Here is a 22,966-nt window from a genome sequence, read left to right as displayed (position 1 = left end):
TGTGGTTTTGACCTGCTTTCTCTGGCGTGTGATTCAGTGTCAGTTCTGTTCTCAGAGCCCCTCCGGTGCCATTTGGATCTGTCCTATGAGTGCTGCCTCTGGCCATCTGGGAGTTTTCTGTGGTCTCAGGGATTGGGGTGTGAGAGGATCAGATCCATGCATTTGTCTCTTGGGCATGGGCCCAAAGTTCATGAGCAACTTTATGGGCTTGCTCTTCTGAGATTCTTCCTCTCCACATTGTCCCTGGGGCTGTCCAGTACCTTTGGGTTCCTTTTTTGGTTCTTAAGCCAGCAGCTTGGGGGTTTGGTAACTTGCCCTACCATGTACTTCTATACCCACACTTTCTCTGGGGCCTAGTGTTGGGAGGAGCTTCTTCCGTTGAGTGTTCTCATCCAGCCTGTCTGCTGGTGTTTCCTTCTCACAATACATGTAGCTGCCTCATGTGTCCCATCTGGGGTCAGAGCTGCCCCACATGTCCTATCTGGGATCAGAGCTGCTTGGTGTGTCACATCTAGGGTTGCAACTGCTTATACTCCCTGTGGCCTATCCAGGTTCAGACCAGCATTCAGCTGGAAGCAGGCTGGAGTGTGCGGTCTCCTCTCCTGGAGCTGGCACAGATGTGTTAGATGACATCCACCTTCATTTCTGTGCTTCTCTGTACTAGCCTTCGAGTTTATGCTCTCAGTCCTTTGCTAACACCTCCCTGTTTCATGTTGGCCCTTGGCCCTCAGCTTAGCCTCTACAGGCTGACCATGGAGAAAGGGCTCTGGCCTTTTCCATTTTCATCCTTAGTGTGTAACGTTGCTTAGAGGACCCACCTGGGAAGGTCTGCATGCTGGGAAGCACTGTTGCCCCCTTAGAGGATGTGCTGGCTTTCTTGAGGGCAGACATGGTGTTGAAGATGATATTCCCTACTCTGGCCCTGTAAGAGCCCCTCTGGGAGCCCTCTAGAGACGATGGCCTTAAGGTGGAAAGGGTGACAGGAAGCATGTGCCCTGCTCTATGACACTCCTGGAAGCTAGAAGAGGCTACATCATGCCTCCATTGCCAGCAAGCCCTAGAAGAGACACCAGACTCTGGGGGATTGGTCCTGACACCTCATCCACCCCCAGTTCCCTCAAGTGAGGGGTCAGGGGAAGGGGGTCTGATTGCCACACCTTGGAATGGTTGTCAGAGTATTACTACCCTTCCTCACAGTACAGGTGGCTCTGTGTTTTGTTCTAGGCCAGGATGGCAGCCCAGGTGACACTGGAGGATGCACTGTCCAATGTGGATCTCCTGGAAGAGCTGCCTTTGCCTGACCAGCAGCCCTGCATTGAGCCCCCACCATCCTCACTGCTGTACCAGGTGTGTGCCGAGTGGAAGTGGGGTGCATTGTCTGCAACACTGACCTCCACATGATGGTTTTTCTCTTCCTTTCAGCCAAATTTCAACACTAATTTTGAAGACAGAAATGCATTTGTCACTGGGATTGCAAGATACATTGAACAAGCAACTGTCCATTCTAGCATGGTAATTCCTTCTGTATGTCTTTGTTTTCCTTGGGGGAATAGTACCTGTACTGACAAATGTACGCCTTTTTGGTATTATCCTGATATGATCTGTGGTAAGGAAAAAAAGAAGAAAGTGGATGAAAATGCCTTATGTTTTTAAAAAGACCTTTGTGTTTATTATAAACATAATACATATTCTTTCTGAAAATTTAGCATTTATAGCCCAGAGAAAACCTTTGTCAGCATTTTGAGGGAGTACCATTCTCTCTCCTCTTTATATTTTTATTATTTTTTTAATGTTTATTTATTGATTTTGAGAAAGAGAGTGCACAGTTGGGGAAGGGGCAGAGAGAGAGAGAATCCCAACCAGGCTCTGCACTGTCAGTGCAGAGCCCAGTGTGGGGCTCGAACTCGTGAACTGTGAGATCACTACCTGAACTGAAATCAAGAGTCAGATGCTTAACCGAGCCACCCAGGCACCCCGTCTCCTTTTTATTTACACTTGTATTCACGAACACAGTTATACAGTAAGATATGACTTTGATTGCATGAATGAATTGCAGTGTTATTATGTATTTTAATGATTTCATGAACTTTTCACTTGTCTTTAAAATGTGCCAGATAAGGGCGCCTGGGTGGCGCAGTCGGTTAAGCGTCCGACTTCAGCCAGGTCACAATCTCGCGGTCCGTGAGTTCGAGCCCCGCGTCGGGCTCTGGGCTGATGGCTCAGAGCCTGGAGCCTGTTTCCGATTCTGTGTCTCCCTCTCTCTCTGCCCCTCCCCCGTTCATGCTCTGTCTCTCTCTGTCCCAAAAATAAATAAACGTTGAAAAAAAAATTTTTAAATGTGCCAGATAAGGTGATTTTTCATAACTGTATAGTTCATTTTGTAAATGTCCACAGTTGAATTACTTTTGCATGTTTACTTAGTTTCCCTTTTTTTCTTTGTAATAGAAAATGCAGTGATGAATATCCTTCCAAATCCATCATTATTCCCATTGGTAGATTTGTAGAAGTGAAGTTACTGGATTCAAGGTTGTAAACATTTTAAAGCATCTTAAGAATATGATGAAATTGTAGTTGATGTTTTTAGAACATCTCTGAACTTCTTTCTTACCATTTTTATCAAAGGAAACAATGTGAAAGGAGTAGACACTAAAGCAGTTTAAAAATGATGGCAGTCCTCTTTGCATGGATACTCTCTCTGGATTTTAAGTGTTGCAGAAATACAGCTTTTCCTCCCCTGCACTGGGGATGGCAGAGCTGCCTCAGTCTTAAGAGCCTTGAAGACCCTGTGCGCATCTGTGCTACTTCAGGTCTGCACTGGCAGCAGGTTGTTTAGGGTTGAATGGAGCTGAGGAATAGTGGCTGTGGCAGGTGCCTTGGGCTGTGCTGGCTCCTCTCCAGCCAACAGAAGCCGTGAGAATGTTTGGGCGGTCATTGTGGCCACACTACTGCACTGAACGTCACCAGCCTCTTAGCAGCTGTCTTGTGGCGTGCAGGTCCTCGTACTTGTCTATTCTCAAAGTGAGAGGATACTATGAAGTATCTGGGTTTTAGCAACATGGCATTTCCTTTTTTATGATCATTTTCCTACTTGTCTTTGATTTGCTCTTTGTACCCTTGCAGAATGAAATGCTGGAGGAGGGCCAAGAGTATGCGGTCATGCTATACACCTGGAGGAGCTGCTCTCGGGCCATCCCACAGGTGAAGCCATCCCAGCCAGGCCACGCTGTCATTCCCGTGATTCCATCCCTGCTGGCCACGCCCCTACCACAGACCTCACTCCTACCCTTATGGTTCCCTCATCTCAGCCAGACCACACCCCCATGCCACCAGCCCTGCCTCTATCCCACCAGTACTTTCCCCCTCCTGCACCCTACCCCACAGCCTGCTGGGACTGCCTGCTCTCCTATCTAGCTAATTTGAAGCCTCTATATCATACTTGTTTATTCCTAGGTGAAATGTAACGAGCAGCCTAATAGAGTGGAAATTTACGAGAAAACCGTAGAGGTCCTTGAGCCTGAAGTCACAAAACTGATGAATTTTATGTACTTCCAGGTAAAACGGTAAAATAATCCTAGGGGTTTAATGCAGAGGAGTAGGAATCTGGCCCACTCTCACCCATCACCATGACTTACTAAACAAAGTGTATGTGAATTAAAGCAGCCATCATGGCCTCTGAGACAAAAGGGCACCAGACCTTTGTCAGTCTACAGCTTTATTGGCCCTTCCAGAATAAATACGTCTTTTGTGTTTCACTTCTCTTATTTCTTTAAGAGTGAATGAATATTTCCTTCATGAAGACTGCTTTCTGTCAGTTCCAAATATGTTTGTCTTTCTGCCAGTTTGTACTTTTGATTCATCTGGTTTTTCAGATGTTTTTCTCTCAGCCTCTGCTGACTGTCCACTTAGTGGTCCTTGGCCTGCCTTGGCTCCTTTGGCCCATTGGTTGGGTGGAGTAGCCACAGGGAGGGGACTTGCTGGCTTTTTAAGGATATACTTTGGAATTGTATGAAGGTTTTTATTATAGATTCCTTCAGCAAAAGGAGAAGATAGAACTTATTAGGAGATGAATTTTTGTTTTATCTTAAAGGTTATTAAGAGGAAAAATTTCCCTGCCCCCATTTTCACCTCTGAAAGTGAAAACATCTGTTTGTAGACATTCTATTGGAGCATTTCCTCAGTAACTTTGCTTGAATAATCAACAAAATTCTTTTATTTTAGGGATAGTTGGTAAAGTGGAAAATTAATGGTGATTATCACAGAGCAAAGGCATGTGGAAATTACTTTATAGAAACAAGTCTCATTACCTGAGCTGTAAATGTCCACTCATTTGGGTGGGTATTTCATCAAAGAGTAACAGTGACTGTGCTTGAAGGTGGGCATGGAGTTGGCCCATCAGTGACAGCAGTTTTTTTGCCCTCCCTTCCTCTTTTCAGAGAAATGCCATTGAGCGTTTCTGTGGGGAGGTGAGGCGCCTGTGCCACGCGGAGAGAAGGAAGGATTTTGTTTCTGAAGCCTATTTGATCACGCTGGGAAAGTTCATCAACATGTTTGCTGTGCTGGATGAGTTAAAGAACATGAAGTGCAGTGTGAAGAATGACCACTCGGCATATAAGAGGTGAGCTTTGACCTTGTGCCCTAGGACCTTGCAGAGAGTGCTTAGGCAGGCAGAGTGGTTCTTGATTAGCCACATGCTCTGCACCTAGTAGGTGCACATCCCATATGTGCTGAAATAACCACAACTGTTTGGTTGTTTGGCAGGCTCAGGACTATTTGAATACACACTCCTACGTATAAGATGCAGGGGTAGCTGGCGGATTATGTGTGTGGCGATGTATTGAGTGAGGTGTCTTCTCATAGAGTATGTGTACATTGTGGTTTTATGAAGCTAGAGCGGAATATGGACACCCTGGTCATCCTCAAATGTTTGTTGATGACCTCTGGGTGTTCAGCACATGTGAGAAGGAAGATGTGCACAAGATCAATCCCTGTTACAGAGGGTTAGGGTCACTGTAAGGCTTTTGGCTCCATAAGCATCTTGATGAACAGCACCTCACTTCCTGGTTGTACATTTTGGGAAGGTACACACCATCACAGCAGTGGGCAGAGCTGGCCTGTGGACTGTCTTGGGGTCACACTGAGCTTCCAGGTCCCCAAAACCAGCTCTCCTCCAGGGAGAATGTGGAGAACTTCTGGAGAAGAGAATTGGAAAAGGTGGGTGTGCCATGGAATACTGTGAGGGAGCAGTTGATGGCAGGAAGAGGAAGAAGGGTGTTTGTTTAGAGCAAAGCGAGCTGTCTTCTAATAAACTTTCTTTAGAAAGTCTGTGCTTGGTACTGTTGAAGGCATGGTTGGCTGGAATGAGATGCTGACTACTGTTTCTTCTGCTAGACAAAGAATCTTTGCTGTGAAATTAAATTTGATGAGATTTTATTTTGCATTGGAATAGGCTTTAGTTGTGTTGTATCTGAAATCACACAACCGTTGTCGGGTCTTTAAAATAAAATCAACATGGGATATAGTGCTAAACAGATCTAAGATTGAGGCAGCAGTAGGAGTTAAGCTGGATCATCTAGGGTTTTAAGCTTGGTCCATGTGAAGTTAAGTGTAGGCATTCATCACCTAGAATTAGCTCTATACAGAAGCCTGGATCTCCAGAACTAGAGAATCCTTGGAGTTGACCTATTAACCTTGCTTGAATAGGAAAGTCTGGAGTTGACCTTGTTTGATGTGCTTGCAGGCAGTCCGCACCCCCTCTAGGAGCCACCCAAGCTCTCCTGAGCACAGAGTGGGCCTGGGGCACCCCCCAGCTGCCATTGGCTTCTTCCTTTGACCTCTGTTTGGGATCCCTTATCATCTTCCCAGATAGTAACCCCCATTTCTCCCCAGCCCTCACACACTTACACTCACACTTTTTATTTGCACCTGGAAATAGCTAACAGTACAAATGCTTCTGAGTATAAATGCCAGGATAACCTATATGGTGAGGCTTGAGGAAAATAGCAAACAGCATCTTTGATTTTAAGTTTATTTATTTTGAGAGAGTGAGACAGCATGTGCCTGTGTGTGTGCGGGAGAGGGGGCATCTCTCAGCACATAGCCCGATTGGGGACTCAGTCTCATGAACTGTGAAATCATGACCTCAGCCAAAATCAAGAGTCGAACTCTTAATCGACTAAGCCACCCAGGTGCTCCAAAAAAGTGCTATCATATCAGGGTTCATATTAGGTTTAACTATATAATTTATTTATTTATTTTTTAGTTTTTAATGTTTATTTTTGACAGAGAGAGAGAGAGAGAGAGAGACAGAGCATGAGTGGGGGAGGGGCAGAGAGAGGGAGGGAGACACAGAATCGGAAACAGGCTCCAGGCTCTGAGCTGTCAGCACAGAGCCCGACGCGGGGCTCGAACTCACAGAGTGCAAGATCATGACCTGAACCGAAGTCAGACGCTCAACCAACTGAGCCACCCAGGTGTCCCTAACTATATAATTTTTTAAAACCCAGAGAAATAATAGTGGCTTAAACAAGATTGCAGATTATCTCTCATTTCTCTCTCATCTGAAAAGTCCCAAAGTAGGTGATCTGCAACTGATGAGGGGATTCCACAGTGCTCATACCAGGGCTCCTGCTGTCCTGCTGCTCTGCCATCTTCATGTGTTGTCTCACGGTCCAAGATGGTTGCTTGAGCTCCAGCTATCATGTCTGCATTCCAGTCAACAGGGAGACAGTAGCATAGAAGGGATCATACTGTTTATTATCCATATACTTCCAAGTACTTTGCAGTGCTTTTCATTATATCTCATTGCTCAACCATTGGTCATGTGAAGATGAAGCACATTGCTGTAACATGGAAATTCAGGATTTATTCCTAAGGAGGTATGGAGGAAATGACTGTTGGGATAGGTTATCAGCCTTTACCATGGGAATTTTTTCAGTAAAACCCCAAAGTTTTTAGGTTGCACAGACATGCCCTTAGGTGGCCAGTTTATGCTAAACTTTTTGGGGGACAGCCCTAGATGTGCAGAATGCTCACATTCACTGCTTTATGCTGCTTTGCAAGACTCAGAGACTCAGTGTGTGCCTTCCAGTCTTATTGGACCTAAGTGTACAGGTAATTCTGTGTATGCTGTTTCCTCTCTCCTCACATTTTCTCTGTGGGTAGGTCAGGTGGACAGTTGTTTGTTATAGATGTGATAATTGAGGTTCAGGAGAGTTCAGGAGGTCAATCCAAGATTGAGCAGTGTTTTGGTGGTGGAACCAGGATTCTGTCTCTGACCTTTGGCACCAGAACTGTGTGTGGTCCCTGACGTGTGGGAGACATGGTGGCCTAGAGGATTCTTGGTGGAGAACATGGACAGTGCCGGCCATCTTCATTACCATACTCTGGGAGTCACAGAGGGGGAGGCAGTCTTTCTCAGACTTAGGAACAGGTAGCCCAAGGGAGAGGCCAGTGTGCAGGAAATCCCCAGGAAGGCCTGTGGTTGGTGCTGCCACGTCTCTGAAAAAGTCCATTAGCTGTTGGACAGTGAGGTCGTGAGCTGTCCAGGTTGGCAGAAGAGTGACCTGGAGTCCAGGGTAGAGAAGTTTGAGGAGGCTGAAATTATAACTTGCTTCTAAGACCTACATTATCACAGATAACTGTAGCCAGATAAAGTAATCCTGATTTTCTATGCTTTTTTTTTTTTTTAATCATTAAGTCCGTTGGTTATATGACTTTTTTTTTTTTTTTTTTTTTGCTTTCAAAGGGCTGCTCAGTTTTTACGTAAAATGGCGGACCCACAGTCCATCCAGGAATCACAGAATCTGTCCATGTTCCTGGCCAACCACAATAAGATCACCCAAGTAAGGCTTCCCCCACCCTCCCCACTTTGGCTGATGGCATGCACTGCTGGGGTCTGAGGGCCAGGGAGCTAGGAGCAGTAAATGGCATGGATTTCCCACTTTGTGTTTCAGTCTTTACAGCAGCAGCTTGAAGTGATTTCTGGCTACGAAGAGCTCCTCGCTGATATTGTGAATCTGTGTGTGGATTACTACGAGAATAGGATGTACCTGACACCCAGTGAGAAACACATGCTTCTCAAAGTACGTGTATGGGCATGACTGCTCACATAACTGTGCAGAGAGACAGCCTTGCTCTCAAGAAGAGGCTGTGCTTTTACTGTGATGCTCTTGCCAACCTTTTCTTATTCTCACGCTTACCGTGTGTGTGTGTGTGTGTGTGTGTGTATACACGTACGTGTGTTTGTGTACACAGCACCCTCCACCCTGCTCACAGCCTGCACTATAGGCTCTCCAGACACATTCCTTTGAATGTGTCCCAGGCTTGATCCCATTGTCAGGTATATGACATGCCTACCCCTGGAGAACGTGCTCATGACTGAGGAGTCCTGGTCAAGGGCTTCTGTCAGCATTAGCTTCTTGTAGCAAAGTTATCATCAGATTCTACTTGGTAAGGATGTGATTCCTAAGAATTAACACTACTGTGTCTCCATGATTGTAGTAGATTTTTCTTGGTCAAGAGCATGGCCTTTTACCATACTTTTCTTTATTACTCAGTTTTAAATTGGGGAGTGTTTTCAGTGACATTTCTTACTGGGATGAGGAGAAGTCAGTTCTGCCATTGCATTTGCTCTGCTTTCCACCTTTGGGAAGGATGGCCCTGAAGAACACTGTGCTGAGTGTCCTGTCAGCACAAACCCTTCCCTATAAGAGTGGGCCCAGCCCCAAGATCTCTTCCCCACAGGAGAGCATGGGCGAGTTGGTGCCCTCTCTAGTGGAGCACTTTATGACAGTGGAAATACTCTGTTTGTGCCATCTGGGGTGGGAGTCCCTGGCCATGGATACTTATGGAAATACATACTTAGTATTTCATTGGGCTTAATGGGAGGTGGGTGTTTGTGCCTGGAGAGGACAGTAAAATACACACAAGAAATGACACAGATAAAAGAAGAGCTTCTTATGAAGGGATAGCTATTTATGAGGAGCTTTTATTTTTTTTTTTTTTTTTTTTTTTTTTTTTTTTTTTTTTTTTTTTTTTTTAAGGCATTTAAACTTTTTTTTTTTTCAACGTTTATTTATTTTTGGGACAGAGAGAGACAGAGCATGAATGGGCGAGGGGCAGAGAGAGAGGGAGACACAGACTCGGAAACAGGCTCCAGGCTCTGAGCCATCTGCCCAGAGCCCGACGCGGGGCTCGAACTCACGGACTGCGAGATCGTGACCTGGCTGAAGTCGGACGATTAACCGACTGCGCCACCCAGGCGCCCCTATGAGGAGCTTTTAAAAGTGCTTTTTGAATTTTTTTTTTAATGTTTATTTATTTTTGAGAGAGAGACAGACAGAGCATGAGCAGGGGAGGGGCAGAGAGAAAGGGAGTTACAGAATCTGAAGCAGGCTCGAGGCTCTGAGCTGTCAGCACAGAGCCCGACATGGGGCTCAAACCCATGAAACCGCGAGATCATGACCTGAGCCAAAGTTGGATGCCAACCGACTAAGCCACCCAGGTACCCCTAAAAGTGTTTTTTGAAAGAAGAATGAACTCCCACTTCAAATATATGAACTGTAGCATTAGAAGTTTTTATGGGTAATTAAACTTTTAGGTCTGAGTTTTATGTGCCATTTTGTGATTTTCAGGTCATGGGATTTGGTCTATACTTGATGGATGGGAGTGTCAGCAACATCTATAAACTTGATGCCAAGAAAAGAATAAACTTATCCAAAATTGATAAGTATTTCAAGGTGAGTTACATTTTTTTAGATAAGCCTTTCTTATCAAGTGTATACACTTAATTTTGGGAGTTAAACCTCTGTGCCCCATATTTGGAAACATGGGTGTGGGCAGTGGGGCGGGGGGAAATCACTGGCTCCCATCTGCAAAGGCAGCAGTTTTGTCTGGGTTTGAACCTTGTATAAAGGGCATCATGCCAGGTGTACTCTTTTGTATCTAGCTGCTTTCACTCACTTATTAGATTCATCTCTGTGAGATCCTGAAGCTGTAGTCCTTAGGTTTTCATTGTGGTATCACAGCCCATTTTATTATTATACCTCAACTTATTTATCCATTCTGCTGTGATGGACATGAGTTTTGGCTGGTACGAACAGTGCTCCTTTGATTTAGTGCACATCTGCGCATGTTTGTGTTTGCTCAGGGCTAGAATTGGGGGCCACAGGCATATACATTTTCAGTGTTAGATGTAGGCTAACAACTTCCCACATGGCTATGCTGATTTGCATTCCCATCAGCTATGAATGAGCCTTCCTGTTGCTCCACATCCTTTGCCAACACTTGACACTCACTTTTTTGAGGAAGTGCATCCTAAAGGGTGTACATCATTGTGATATTTTTGGCTGACATTTCCTTGTGGTTTAGTTCATATTTCTCTGATAACTTCACACTCTTCATCTTTTGTGTGTTCTCTTGTGAAGTGTCACTTCAAGTTTCTTGCTCCCTATCCCGCTCCCCCACCCCCCTTGATTTATAGTTCTTTATATATTCTGGGTACATGTTCTTTGTTGAATACATGTGTTATAAAATACATGCATTCTGTGCTTGTGGCTCTCCTTTTCACTTTCTTCCAACGTTTATTTATTTATTTATTTATTTTTTTGGGACAGAGAGAGACAGAGCATGAACGGGGGAGGGGCAGAGAGAGAGGGAGACACAGAATCAGAAACAGGCTCCAGGCTCTGAGCCATCAGCCCAGAGCCTAACACGGGGCTCGAACTCACGGACCACAAGATCGTGACCTGGCTGAAGTTGGACGCTTAACCGACTGCGCCACCCAGGCGCCCCACTCCTTTTCACTTTCTTAAAGGTGTCATTTGGTGGACAGCAGTTTTTAATTTTAATGTAATCTAATGTATCAATCTTTAATATCTACTTTAAGAAATCTTTGTAGGGGTGCCTGGGTGGCTCAGTTGATTAAGCATCTGACTCTTGGTTTTGGCTCAGGTCATAGTCTCACAGCTCATGGGATCGGGCCCCATGTCAAGTTCTGCACTGACAGTGTGGAGCCTGCTTCGGACTCCCTCTCTCTCCCTCTCTCTGTCCCTCTCTCTCTCTCTCTCTCCCCCCGCCCACTTGTTTTCTTACTCTCTGTCTCTTTAAATAAACAAACATTAAAAAAAAAAGAAATCTTTATATAGAGCGGGCTTATGAGAATTTTCTTCTTGTTACCTTCTAGAAATAGCACTATTTCTTTTTCCATCTAGATCTATAATCCTCCTGGATCTGGCCTCTGTGTATGGTGTGAAGAAGGGTGTTGACATTTTTTGATTTTCTTTTTTCCCCTTATGGGTATCCAGTTGATTCCGTCCATTTACTGTAAAGGCCATCTTTTCCCCCATTGCTGTGCATTGTTGCCTGGGTCATAAAGCAGGTGTCTATATATATATGTGATACTGTCTTAGGTTTCCTGTCCTCCTCCACTGCTCTCCATGCTCCAGGGCAACACTGTCTTAGTTGCTATAGTTTTCCGTAGAACAGACCTGCTTATCAAGAAGACTTCAAGTTACGTTCTTCAAGATTATCTTGGATATTGTCCCTTTACCTTTCAAAATAAATTTTAGAATTGGCTTGTTGATTTCCATATACACAAACACATATATGCACTATCCATGAACCATTTTTCTTCTTGGAATATTGTTTTGTTTTGATGTTTATTTATTTTTGAGAGAGCATGGGTACGGGAAAGGTAGAGAGAGAGGGAGACACAGAATCTCAAGCAGGCTCCAGGCTCTGAGCTGTCAGCATGGAGCCCAAAGCAGAGCTTGAACTCACGGACCATGAGATCATGACCTGAGCCAAAGTCCGGTGCTCAACTGACTGAGCTACCCAGGCGCCCTCTTCTTGGAATATTGTTTGGGATTCCATTGAATTTATAGATCAGTTTAGGGAGTAAAAAGTACCAAGTCTTCCAAAACGTTAACTTGATATATTTCGCCAGTTACTTAGAACTTTAAAACTTTCTCTAGAATTTTTAGTAGTGTTTTTGTTTAGAGGTCTTGAACATATTTTGTTAGATTTATTCATATACATTTTAGTTTTTTTGATGCTATTGCAAGTTGTTTCCCTTTAGATTTTAATTTTCTGTTTGTTACTAATAGATAGAAATGCAAATTGATATTTTTTTATGAGCATGGATCTAGCAACAAGGTAGGTTAATTGTAATATTTGAATTGGTTTTATGAATATTGGTTCTTAAATTGTATTTTGTGCAGAGATAGTATTCAGCCCATAGTAATTACTACCATTATTCATTGATTGTATTTGGTGAGTAAACATACATAATGACCTTATTTTTTTTGTTCTTTGAATATAGCAGCTCCAGGTTGTTCCACTGTTTGGGGACATGCAAATAGAACTGGCAAGATACGTCAAGACCAGTGCCCACTATGAGGAGAATAAATCTCGGTAGGAGGAGAGTGAGTTGTCCAGTAGAACATTCTGCAGTGTTCTCATTGTGGTTTTATAACACTTATTTATCTAGAGAGAACACCTTTGACAGTTTTAATCATCTGGAACCAAAACCAAAAACCCATCTGGTAGGCCCTGTCACTTGTGACTGCCTACTTTTAAATTTATTAAAACATGCAATTTATTTTCTTCGTTAGAGAAATTTAACCAAGAAATTTAACCAAGAAATTTTTTTTCTTGGTTATTTTCTTGGTTAGAACATCTGTATTTCATTTTTTTTTAAATATGTGAAATTTATTGTCAAATTGGTTTCCATACAACACCCGGTGCTCATCCCAACAGGTGCCCTTCTCAATACCCATCACCCACCCTCCCCTCCCTCCCATCCCCCATCGAACATCTGTGTTTCAAATGTTAGTAGTGGCTACTATGTTAGCACAGCTATAGAACTTTTCCATCATCAATCGCTTCTCGGCCTTTTGGTTAAGATCAAGTGTAGAACTTTTCCATCATCACAGAGAGTTCTTTTGGATAGAACTCACGGAGAATGTCCAAGTGTAAACAAGCTGCACACTGGTAAATGCTTAACAACTAGCCCTGATGGGCAGTGGGATGTTTGCATTTATATTACAGAGCTTATAAAACTGTCACTGAAGAGCCAAATCCAGCCCAGGGCTATTTTTGTAAGATCTCTGTTGCTGTGAATGGCCTTTACATTTTTTTTTTTTAATGTTTATTTATTTTTGAGAGAGAGAGAGGGAGACAGGATCTGATGGGCTCTGCGCTGATAGCAGAGAGCTTGACAGGGACAGGGCTTGTGGACAAGGCTTGAACTCACGACCCGAGATCATGACCTGAGCAGAAGTCTGAAGCTTAACTGACTGAGCCACTCTGGCCTTTACATTTTTAAAGGGCTGGTTTTTGTTTTTGTTTTTGTTTTTGTTTTTTTTTAAAGAAGACAATGGCTGTGTGACAGTGTAGCTCACAAATTCTGAAGTATTTACTTTCTGACCTTGTACAGAGAGAGTTGGCCAGCCCCTGGCATAAAGAAAGGGTCTGTAGCTCACAATTACAGATGAGAAAAAAAACACACCATGCTCTTTTTTTTTTTTTTTTGTAGATTCCACATAGCTGGTTGAGTCTTCACGGGATGCTTTGTTGACTCTTGCCAAACAGGTGTATCCATAGCCAACCCACAATTGCAAATAGCCATGATTTTGAAAAATCAATTACATCTCAATCTGCTTATTCAGAGGTTGGCAATCTTTTTTTGTAAAGGCTGAATTATAAATACTTTAAGGCTTTGCAGGCCACATGTGGTATCTGGCATATATTCTTCTTTTCTGTTATTGTTGCTTTTTTTAAATAATAGAAATGTGAGTACCATTTTGTATGGCTCTAGGGCCGTATAAACACAGGTTGTGTTTGGTCTGTACTGTAGTTCGTTGAGGTCTGTGCTAGCTTATTTCCTAATAAAATTTACCATTAAATTTGATATACCATCCAGTTAGGTGACTTCTCATTCTTCTCTAAGTTACGTTCATTAAACTGAAACCTCTTTCTGCTTCAGCACTAATTCAAGCTCTGATCTGGAGCATGTGCTGATTTACATGGTGTAAATACTCCCGCCATGACTGACTTGAGGCTAACAACTTGTTTCAGCTCTAGTAGCATGCCATTACACAGTGCTTCTACCCTAACACACACAGATGAGCTCTAGATGAGAGGTAATGGTAAAACCAGTAAGACAATCAGGAAACAATGAGTTTTGCACGCTTATTTCTATTTTTTTTTTAATTTTTTTAATGTTTTTATTTATTTTTGAGACAGAGAGAGACAGAGCATGAATGGGGGAGGGGCAGAGAGAGAGGGAGACACAGAATCAGAAGCAGACTCCAGGCTCTGAGCCATCAGCCCAGAGCCGACGCGGGGCTCGAACTCACGGACTGCAAGATCGTGACCTGAGCTGAAGTCGGACGCTTAACCGACTGAGCCACCCAGGCGCCCCTTATTTCTATTTTTTTAATATGATTTATTATAAGTCAATAGCATATAATTGGTGTTAGTGGGCATTTAACAGCCACCTTGGGAGGTGCCTGAGCAAGTAGCAGTGAGCTTTGAGAGCCCAACCCACTAGCCCTGCACCGACATCTGGGTCCAGAAAGGGTGGCCAGAGTGTGTGATGTCAGCAGTCAGGTTCTGGGCTCTAGGGCCTTGCTTTAGGTGGATATGCTTTTTGGGGCCTGCAGGGGAGGCAGGTTTATTGAGGGTGGAGCCTGGTCTAGGGCCTGGGCCTCATGTACTCATTGCAGACTCAGGGAGCCACCTTGGATGATGCGAACATAATCATTGCATCATCTTATAGTGGAATCAGAAAGTAAGAAAGGACTGCTGCTTGAGACAGTGTCCCCATTATTTTGAAAAGTGGTAATCTGAATTCCTTCCTTCAAGCAAAGAGGACCAGCTTGTTAAAAACATGGCGAGAGTGTCTGTGCTGAGTGTGAGGGAGCAGAGGTCAGAGCTCTAGGGCCCATACTTTCTGCCTAAGAGCTCCAACAACTTTTAATTCTTAATAAACTTCTTTCCCATTAAATTGTTTGCTGCTAAAATGGTGTATTGTGCACATAAGTCAACTGTCTAACTTCCAAGTAATGTCAGTTTTCAACTCCCTATAAGGATAACTTTTGTTTCAGAGTCTTTGGCTGACTTGTTTTCTACTATAGCTTATGTTTTCACAAGTGAGTAATAAAGAATTCTTAGTTCCCACCAAATCTGCAGTATGTGTCAAGGGTCCTTGCACGGTGATGCAGTATCCTAAATCCAGCAACACCTCTCAGCTTTTTGAAAGTAGTTGGCTGATTAAAGAGAAATTATGATTCCTTTTCCAAAACGCAGGTATTGGAAGATAGGACAGTGACCCTAACACAGGGAGATGGGGCTGGCTGGCTACTTCTTTGCTGAGAATTCATATTCTCTCTGAGCCTCTTTCTCCTTGGCAGCATGCAGGACCAGTAGGCCATCCTGTGTGCCTGCTGTGCATATGTCCCTGGCCACCCAGCATTATGATGTATAAGTCTTATGCAGGTACCCTTTCAGGTAATACATTTTCCCTTCACTGCCAGATGGACATGCACATCATCCAGCAGCAGCCCGCAGTATAATATCTGTGAGCAGATGATCCAGATCCGGGAGGACCACATGCGCTTTATCTCAGAGTTGGCGCGCTACAGCAATAGTGAGGTAAGTGGATCTTCCATGCCTGCCTGTGCTGGTACCTAAGGCCACAGCTGTGCAGGAGCCTCTGGCTGGATAGGAGGACATGTCCTGTGCACTCAGAGGAGGGCCTGGAGTTGGGGGTAGAAGGAAGCACTGTCTCACCTATAGGTCTTTTTAATTCCTTCCAGCTTTGCAGCTGGGTTTTCTGTGTCCTTATTTGGGCTGGTCACATTTTTCCCATCTGCCAAGCATACCTCCAGGCCAGCCCTGCCTGTATGTGGGGTGGATAGGAGTGGAGAGGTCTGAGTCCAGAGGAGCAGTGGGAATGTCATTTTTCACATCTGAGCAGGCAGGGCAGCGAGGTCAGGGACAAGCAGTAGTCAGTGGTATGGGTGTTACACATAGTCTTTGAGGGACTATGAGACCCTATGAGTCCCCTTTGGGGACTTGAGACCACATACACCGGTCTGGTTTTTGAGACTGTGGTACTTCAGGGTTCTCAGGAGGACCATTAACATTTGGAGGGAGTAACTCTGTGTTGACCCCACCTACTGCAGGGCAATGAGCTCCCCTGTTTCTCACCCAGCAAACACTAGCCATCATGTAACCAGAATGACTAGAAGATAGTCCAAATGGCTCAGAGCACATGCTTATTCCAAGCAGACTCCTGGTGGCCAACTCCCCAGAGAGAAGGTAGTATCTCACTCCTTCGCAGCCACCAGCACAACCCACAGGATAGAGATGGGGTGGGTGTTCAAGAAGGCTGTGCTGATAGAATTGTAAACCAAACTCTTGGAAAGCTCTCAGACAACATATAGAGTTGATTTCTACCCTAAAAATAGGTGCAATTGATAGCATGTATGGTTCCTGTCTATTTTTCCTCTGATTTCTGCTGTCATACCTTTATAATTACAGTAACGGTTTGAATAAGAAAAAAGAGATCTGTCTTTGAATGCTGCACAGTTGTTGTTTTTTTTAAATAAAGTTTATTTATTTTGAGAGAGAGAGAGAGAGAGAGCACAAGCGAAGGAGGAGCAGAGAGATGGAGAGACAGAATCCAAGCAGGCTTCACACCATCAGCACAGAGCCCAATGCAGGGCTCGAACCCACGAACTGTGAGATCATGACCTGAACCGAGATCAAGAGTTGGACACTTACCGAGTGCCACCGAGGTGCCCCTGCACAGTTTATTTTTAAACAGATTTATGGATATTTAATCCACATACCATACAATTCACCCATTTAGAGTGTACAATTCAAAAGTTTTTAGTTTATTCACTGAATTGTGTAACTACCATGATAGTCCATATTCGAACATTTATTGCCCCCAAAGCAACTCCATACCCGTGTGCTTCTGCTCTGTATATAGATCAGAGGTTCCAACCACCCTCTCCTTTGGGTTTCCATGTGTCTTACAGAGATAAGGGCTCTTTTTAAACATGGCTATAGTACCATTATCATACCTTAAAAAAAAATCAAGTATTCCTTAATATTAAAATCATTGTTTAGTGTCTTCTATCGACTCACAGATGGTTTATTTTTCCAAGTTTGTTTGCCTCAGTATCCAAATAAGTTTTGTGCACCATAGTTGGTTGGTGTGTCTCTTACTCCCTGTGGTGTCATTTGCCATTGATATGGTTTGAAGTGTTGGGGTTCAGAGCCAACAGCCAGGAATGAATTTTTGAAATGTCTTTGGTGCATAAAAGTGGTTTTATTAAAGCCCAGGGACAGGAACCATGGGCAGCAAGAGCTGCACTAGGGTTGTGAGGAGTGACTAATTATATAAGATGTTTTGGGTTTTTTTTAAGTTTATTTATTTTGAGAGATTGCACACGTATGTGTGTGTGTGAGCAGGGTAGGTGCAGAAAGAGAGAGAGAGAGAGAGAGAGAGAGAGAGAGAGAGAGAGAGAGGTTGTGTGCACATGCAAGCAGGGGAGGGGCAGAGAGAGAAAAAGAAGCCCAAGCAGGCTCTATGCTGTCAGAGTAGGGCCTGGCGCAGGTCTTGATCTCATGAACCACAAAATCATGATCAGAACTGAAATCAGGAGTTGGACGTTTAACTGACTGAGCTACGCTGATCCTCCTACATAAGATTTTCTATCCTTTGGAGGGCAGGGTAATGTTAAGGCTCCAGGAAACAGTCTGTAGGTTTCCGGAGATTACCTTTTTTCTTATAAATCATTGAGACAGTTGCAAACTCACGGAGACTCGTCCTACATGACTGTGATCTCTATCAGTTAACCCTTTGTTTTTCCCTTCCTTTGTTCTTGGGCAGCTAGGAGTGCCTGAAGAATGTCACACATGTCCCACTGGGGTGTGAGCTTGTGCTTTGCCTTCAGCTTGCCTTTTGCTCCTTCATCATCATGTCCCCTGTGCTTCCACTGCGTTGGTTCTTAGATTCAGGAGCCTGATTAGACTCCTCTTTCATCTGGCCACCTGGCCCATAATTTGCTGCGCTGCAGTCTGCTAGAGTGCTGGCTGTGTCACCTGGGTTGTAGACAACCACTGTTCACTGCCAAATGTATGAATTCATTAGGGCTGCAACCTGATGGTACTCTACTCTATTCACTCCTTCTTGCTCTGCATGTATGATTCCTTCAGGAGAGACAGGTCAGAGCTAGATTCCTTTACTATGCATATCACATTTTCAAATAACTGATTCTCTAGCATCATCTAAGGTAATAAGCTTTTTTGAATACTCTTTTGAAGTAAATCTACTTCAGATTCTTTTTTTTTTTCCCTTTCATGCTGAAAATCCTGGTTCTTAATTTGACTACAGCATTTTTTGACTTGATGTCTTATCTTAGTATACACTTACCAGTCTTAAAATAGCAATACCAGCACTGCTAATAACAATATAATTACTAGAAACAATATAATTGTATATTGTCATATGCAATGTTATAATATATTATGACAATATAATTACTAAAAAGTATTTTAAGATTTCTTTTGTAGTTAATTTTGTCCTTAGATTTTCTCCCTCTAGGGTTAGAGAACAAATCATTGTTTTACTTCTTTCTTTCTTTCTTTCTTTCTTTCTTCTTTCTTTCTTTCTTTCTTTCTTTCTTTCTTTCTTTCTTTCTTTCTTTCTTTCTCATTGTTTTTCAAAGTCACTTGAAGTGGTTTTTGTTGGTCTCAACCTCCTGATAGTGATACCTGAGGGACTCACCTATCTTTGGCAGTCTCCATAGACATGTCCCCCAGCAGAGCCAATACTGTGGCTGCACAGGCCCTGTGGTTCTTACTACAACTGCAAGATGTACCTCAGCAACAACCATCAGGGAACTTTGGGGGAAAAAGGCATATGTACTCAGAGTTCTGGAAGGCACATGGCATGCCTGGGGCCACAAAGTGAAATGATAACGGAGTGTGGACCTCGAGCTCTGTCTTTATTAAGAGACCAGGGTGTAGGGTACCTAGGATTTCATTGGTTTACTCTTTATTGGCAAATTTCAAACATAAGAGCAGGAATGAGGGCAGTAAAGTGGGTCACTCAAGTGATGAGTTATGTAGGTCACCAAGAGCTTTCTAGAAGGGGAACTTCATAGATTGGGCTACCTGGCTCTTTATCTACTTATGTAGCTGGTACTGTGTTTATTCTAGATGGATGTTTTTGAAATAGATGCCTCAGCAATCAAAAGCTTAATGCCAGGCACTTACACTATAATAAAAAAGCTCATTGTCAGATACCTGCACTACCTAGTTCCTCTGTGCAGTCATGCACCCAATTCAAGTACGCACTTTAATTCATTGTTTCATTTTGCTTTTGAGTTTTAAGGATTGCTTTTGTCCCCTAATTTAATTTTATATCATAATTATATAAAATATTTATGTGGTTCCAAAGTCAGAGGTACAAAAGAAGGTATATTCCTCTCCACCCTGCACTTTCCTGTCTTTTAGGTAGCCATTCTTAAATTTTTTTTCTACATTTATTTATTTTTGAGAGACAGAGAGCACAAGTGGGGGAGGGGCAGGGAGAATGAGACACAGAGTCAGAAGCAGGCTCCAGGCTTTGAGCTGTCAGCACAGAGCCCAATGCGGGGTTCGAATTTACAAATTGAGAGATCAGGACCTGAGCTGAAGTCCGACGCTTAACCAACTGAACCACCCAGGCGCCCCTAGGTAGCCACTGTTAAATACGAGTTTTCAGAAGCACCTGGGTGGCTCAGTCAGTTAAGCATTAGACTTCGGCTCAGGTCATGATCTCACAGTCCGTGGGTTTGAGCCCTGTTCCAGGCTCTGTGCTGACAGCCTGGAGCCTGCTTCAGATTCTGTGCCTCCCTCTCTGTCTGCCCCTCCCCTGCTCACGCTCTGTCTCTCTCTCTCTTTCAAAAGTAAAACATTAAAAAAAATTTTTTTTAACTCTTTTAAAAAAGTAGAAAAAAGAAATTTAGGTTTTCATTTTTTTTTTTTTTTAATTTTTTTTTTTCAACGTTTTTATTTATTTTTTTGGGGACAGAGAGAGACAGAGCATGAACGGGGGAGGGGCAGAGAGAGAGGGAGACACAGAATCGGAAACAGGCTCCAGGCTCCGAGCCATCAGCCCAGAGCCTGACGCGGGGCTCGAACTCACGGACCGCGAGATCGTGACCTGGCTGAAGTCAGACGCTTAACCGACTGCGCCACCCAGGCGCCCCTAGGTTTTCATTTTTTATATAAGCAAATACACACAATGTGCATGTTTTCCTTTATTAGCTAAGTAGAAGCATAACTATGCACATGGTTCTCTTAACACCATGTCCTAGAGATCCCTCCAGCACAGTCTGCAGAGACATTCTCTTCTTTGAGAGCTGCAGAATGTCCATTATCAGGGCTCTACTGTTGCCAGCCTTTTGTCATGGTAAAGGCTCATATGCCTACATCATTTTGTAGTTTTGCAAATGCACCTTAATGTAGATTCCCAGTGGGTCTGATAGGTCATGGGGTAAATGCATAAGTGACTTTTCTAGATGTAAGGCAACTTCTTGATGTTCCTGTGCTGCTCTAGGTTGTCACAGGGTCGGGCCGCCAGGAGACTCAGAAAACAGATACCGAGTACCGGAAACTCTTTGACCTGGCGCTTCAGGGCCTGCAGCTGCTGTCTCAGTGGAGTGCTCACGTGATGGAAGTGGTAGGCACTCTATGCTTGCTTCTATTTGGAAATGCAGAGACCTGAAAGAACATCTACCCCTGGTTGGTTACAAGTGCTTTTCTTCCCAAGGCCATCAAGAAATTAACTAAATGATATTTTTTCTGCATTAACTTTAGTCTTTGTTCGAGAATGAATTGGCTTTTTATTTCTAACCCTAGAAATAAAAATGTATATCAGTCTAAATGTTTCTAAGATGGCTTAGAATATGTTTTGTCTGTTTATAAAAAAAGTTTTATCTTTTAAAACATTTAGATAGAATTTGTACCATTATGATTTTTAATTCTCATGCAATTTATTATTTATTTATTTATTTATTTATTTATTTATTTAGAGAGGGTAGGGAGGGGCAGAGAGAGGGGGAGAGAGTGAGAGAGAGAGAAAGAGAGAGAGAAAGAGGATCCCAAGCAGGTTCCATGCCCAGCGTGGAGCCCAATGCAGGGCTCAATCTCACGAACTGTGAGATCATGACCTAAGCAATCAAGAGTCAGATTTAGGTAGCCATTCTTAATTGCCAGTCTTAATTGACTGAGCCACCCAGGTGCCCCTAATTCTCATTTTTTTAAAACGCTTTCTCTGTGGAGTTCCAGCCATTGGTTTCTTTTGTTTAGCATTACTAAAATAGTTTCTGATGTGATATGAAGATTTGGATACCTGTAAGTTTTGGAAGATTTTCCCTCCTCTTGTTTACTTTGATTAGATGAAAATTATTAAATCAGATGAGCACATGATCATTTTAAGAGCTGATTTTAAAAAGAAGTGGTGATGAAATGGCTAGTTTTAGATATTCAACACAAAATATCCTGGACATTTTACCTGATATATTTCTTAAACCTGAAGTCACATGGCTAGAATGTTTTGCAGTTTTATGGAGATGAACTCTGGTGTGTGTGTGTGTGTGCGTGTGTGCGTGTGTGTGCGTGTGTATGTGTATGTGTGCATAGTGTATGTGTGAGCATGCATGCATGTGTGTGATTTTCAGATGCAGCTAATATTAAAAGACTAACCTTTGGTTACTTTGGTGATGGCCATGTCAGTCAGACCAGAAGGTAAGCATTTTACATTCAGTGTGGATGTCTCCCCCTTTTCTGACCACACCAGTATTCATGGAAACTTGTGCACCCAACGGACAAGTACTCCAACAAGGACTGCCCAGACAATGCTGAGGAGTATGAGCGCGCCACCCGCTACAACTACACTAGTGAGGAGAAGTTCGCCCTGGTGGAGGTGAGGTTTGCTTTTTTTTCCTCCTTTGACTCTGGCCTCAGACTGTCTTCCCATTCAAAGCAGAGGCAAAATCTTGAGTAAAATTCAATGAATAGTTTCATGTTGTTGCTTCTGTATAGGACAGCCCTTTGTATCTGTTGTAGTTGTCAGCAGAACAATAAAATAGGATGTGAGTTTCTGGTTTCTGTATTGATAGCTCCCTGTGAAGATCAGGGGTTTGTTCACAAGTATCTGGGAGTAGGACACATCTTGGGGGAGGGGGCAGAAGAGGAACAAAATGTGGACCCTGGTGGTCTGAGAGGACCCCCTGTGTTTCCAGATGTTGTCACCAAGTTCTTTGCTCTCACATATGTTGGCTGTGTTCCCTCAGCTCTGCAGTGTCTTCATGAGCCTTTTGATGAACAGAAGTTCTTAATTTCAGTGCCATCGAGTTTCTTTTCTTTTGTAATTGGACTGTTTTTTGTCTTGTTTAAGAAAACTTTGCATTCCCTAAGGTCATAAGATATTCTCTTCTACTGCCTTCTGGATGTTTTATAATTCTGACTTTCACATTTAGATCTGAAGTTCACCCCAAGTTAGTTTATTTTTAAGTTTATTTATTTAAGTAATCTCTACACGCAACGTGGGGCTCAAACTCACAACCCCGAGATCAAGAGTCATGTACATCCTCTTCTAACTGAGCCAGCCAGGCATCCCTCTCCTCCCCCCGCACCCCAGATTAGTTTTTAAAACATTTCTGCCCCCATTGCTCCATCTTGCCACCTTTGTTGTCAGTCAAGCGATATGGGTGTGATATTGATGTGATTCTGGTCACTTTCCTAATCCATTGTTTTAATTGGTCTATCCTTGTTCTAACACCACCTCCTTCTTAATTACTGTAAGTTGATTCTGTGTCAGGTAAAGCAAGCTTTTCTGTCTTCAAGAGTTCCTTGGTTATTCTTGCCTTTTGTATTTTCATACAAATTTTAGAATCATTTT

At 43.3% G+C, this 22,966-nt stretch overlaps 1 protein-coding gene across 3 annotated transcripts in view; it reads left to right on the top strand.

Annotated features, from left to right (window-relative positions):
* CYFIP1 (cytoplasmic FMR1 interacting protein 1) overlaps positions 1-22,966 on the top strand; it is a 133,564-nt gene that overhangs the window by 45,751 nt on the left and 64,847 nt on the right. For 2 of the 3 annotated variants that reach the window (XM_047863279.1, XM_047863281.1), the window contains exons 2-13: positions 1,225-1,347; positions 1,423-1,512; positions 3,121-3,198; positions 3,451-3,552; positions 4,434-4,615; positions 7,745-7,841; positions 7,953-8,081; positions 9,633-9,737; positions 12,320-12,411; positions 15,537-15,654; positions 20,621-20,743; positions 21,863-21,988. In XM_047863279.1, coding sequence (XP_047719235.1) covers positions 1,231-1,347; positions 1,423-1,512; positions 3,121-3,198; positions 3,451-3,552; positions 4,434-4,615; positions 7,745-7,841; positions 7,953-8,081; positions 9,633-9,737; positions 12,320-12,411; positions 15,537-15,654; positions 20,621-20,743; positions 21,863-21,988 — 1,359 coding nt within the window. In that variant the 5' untranslated portion in view covers positions 1,225-1,230. The remainder of the gene's footprint in view (positions 1-1,224; positions 1,348-1,422; positions 1,513-3,120; positions 3,199-3,450; positions 3,553-4,433; positions 4,616-7,744; positions 7,842-7,952; positions 8,082-9,632; positions 9,738-12,319; positions 12,412-15,536; positions 15,655-20,620; positions 20,744-21,862; positions 21,989-22,966) is intronic. The other variant, XM_047863282.1, reaches the window with a different exon arrangement.

Source organism: Prionailurus viverrinus, chromosome B3 (assembly GCF_022837055.1).
Source record: "Prionailurus viverrinus isolate Anna chromosome B3, UM_Priviv_1.0, whole genome shotgun sequence".
Classification (NCBI taxonomy): Eukaryota; Metazoa; Chordata; class Mammalia; order Carnivora; family Felidae; genus Prionailurus; species Prionailurus viverrinus.
The sequence above is the reverse complement of the archived record's forward strand: the minus strand, read 5'-3'. Positions and strand labels throughout refer to the sequence as shown.